This window comes from Quercus lobata, chromosome 10 (assembly GCF_001633185.2).
Source record: "Quercus lobata isolate SW786 chromosome 10, ValleyOak3.0 Primary Assembly, whole genome shotgun sequence".
In the NCBI taxonomy this organism is placed as follows: domain Eukaryota; kingdom Viridiplantae; phylum Streptophyta; class Magnoliopsida; order Fagales; family Fagaceae; genus Quercus; species Quercus lobata.
This window is the reverse complement of record NC_044913.1, coordinates 23,058,107-23,059,991: the sequence shown is the minus strand read 5'-3', so window position 1 is coordinate 23,059,991 and position 1,885 is coordinate 23,058,107. Positions and strand designations below refer to the sequence as shown.

At 36.0% G+C, this 1,885-nt stretch overlaps 1 protein-coding gene across 4 annotated transcripts; it reads right to left on the bottom strand.

Moving 5' to 3' along the window:
- Positions 1–513: 513 nt before the first annotated feature.
- Positions 514–1,534, bottom strand: LOC115964118. 4 transcript variants are annotated; one of them, XM_031083445.1, is made up of 2 exons: positions 1,404–1,534; positions 514–1,360 (listed from the first exon to the last, which is right to left on the bottom strand). In XM_031083445.1, exon 2 carries the CDS (start codon positions 1,358–1,360, stop codon positions 824–826), a length of 537 nt encoding a protein of 178 aa, XP_030939305.1. In that variant the 5' UTR covers positions 1,404–1,534; the 3' UTR covers positions 514–823. The 4 variants fall into 4 exon arrangements, with proteins under 4 accessions (XP_030939305.1, XP_030939306.1, XP_030939304.1 ...); XM_031083446.1 differs by having other exon boundaries at positions 1,411–1,534; XM_031083444.1 differs by having other exon boundaries at positions 514–1,382; positions 1,426–1,527.
- Between the last annotated feature and the right edge of the window lie 351 nt (positions 1,535–1,885).

Here is a 1,885-nt window from a genome sequence, read left to right as displayed (position 1 = left end):
ACATATGTTTTGTTTAATATTATTTTAATCAATTGTATATAAAATAAAAATCGAAATATATGGTGTATTATAAAATAAATTGATATGACAGATAAAGTAGATTTTTAAATAATAAAATATAAATTTTATGCTATCTCCGGTGGTAATGCTCTAAAGGGTTCAAGGCTTCAAGTGATAGCATAATGGTATTGATATTTTTTTTTTTAGTGCTTTTATGTTTGTTGTTTAAATCTCAATCTCATTTTCTTCCATTATTTACCTATAAAAAAAAATAATAAAAAATAAAAATTGTGTGCTAAAAAAGTGCTTTTGGTTCTGATCTAAGCGAAGAAAAAGACAAACGAAAAAAAAATAAATAAAGAAAAAACGAAAACAGAATTTAGAAGCACAAAGCAAAACCTGTATTTAACTCTTACAATTATACAACAAGTGCATGCCCAACTATAATCTCCACAAAAGTAGTAAAAAAAAAAACTAAAACTAAAAAAACAAAACTACTTTTTTGCAAAGAGATTGACTCATCATCTGGGTCCGATTAATATTCCCCAACCACTAATAAAAACCACAACACGACAGACAGGTGTGAAACCATAGAAAGATGGGATGATTAAAACTATACAAATAAGTAACAAAAGTTGACGTTTGGTAATTGCAATCGGTACATGCTATTTCCTCACGTTGACGCAGCAGGTGACATAGACTCCAAAATCATCAACCACACAAATTTTCGCAACTTTTCGAAAGTAGTAGCAAGTTCTTAACTCAGTCGTACCTGTCAATTCGTAAGTCATGAAACAGTTGTGAAAATATTGTATTTTCGTGATCAAAGCTCGGATTTTCCAGCCCCAGTGAGATAGCCGGGCAGTGGACTCGCACGTGGGGACCTGAGAGGAACTTCGTCGAGTTGCCTCCCGTTATTATCGTAATAAATAACGCCGGAGAAATCCAACGGCTGACACTTGTCTCCCATCAAGATCGACCGCTGCCAGACTCCGCCGTCACCCCAATCGTCCTCCTCCACCTCACGGTGCCTATCCTTGTTAGGCCCACCACCACCACCACCACCACCGCCCATCTCTTCTTCTCCGACCTTTTTCCGATTCATGAACGTGATCGCCTTGTTGCTTAGCGTAGTTATGAGCTCCTTCGGTCGAGAAACTAAAGGAGTCGACGATCCCAACACCCCCAGCTGCTCGATTTTCCGGTTGAAACTGCCAGACTTGGGTTTGAGCTTGCGTGAGACTCGACCGGCTTTCTTGGCACATAGAGCCATGAAAGCTGATACGGATATGAACAAGCTGCCATGTGAAGATACCCTCGGCGTGCACGAGCCGCCGTGTTCTGGTGCTTTGAGAAACATGTTTTTGGTTTTTGGTTTTTGGGTCTGTGTGTGAGAAAATTTGGTTTTTGGTTTTTGGTTTTTGGTTTTTGGGTCTGTGTGTGAGAAAATTTGGCTACGAGGTTGTGGCTGTTGTGTTGTGTGTGTCTGATTGTTACATGTATAATAAGATTTCTTGTTTCTATTTTTCTCCTTGTGAGAATGGGGAGTGTGTATTTATATACACCATACAGGTGAGGAAACAGGTTTTGGTGACCGGTTATAGCCAGTAGACTCTTAGGTTGACTTCCTTCCTGTAATTTTGTTTTTGTTTTTAATTTTAGTCTGCTTTTTTTACATTAACTTTTATGTATTCATAGAAAATAGTAAATATAGTAATGCTCCTATTCTTATTCCTTAAGAAAGAAAAAAAAAGGTAAAATATAATACTTGTTTGTTCGTGGAAAATTTTAAAAGGAAAATTTTTAAATTATTACCACTTTTTTTATTATAAAGGATTTATATTAATAATATTGCTAAATTTGGTATTGAAAATCTATTAACTTA

Bases quoted from the DNA above. Each gene is read 5' to 3' on its own strand.
- LOC115964118 (XM_031083445.1), bottom strand. From the start codon at position 1,360: ATGTTTCTCAAAGCACCAGAACACGGCGGCTCGTGCACGCCGAGGGTA.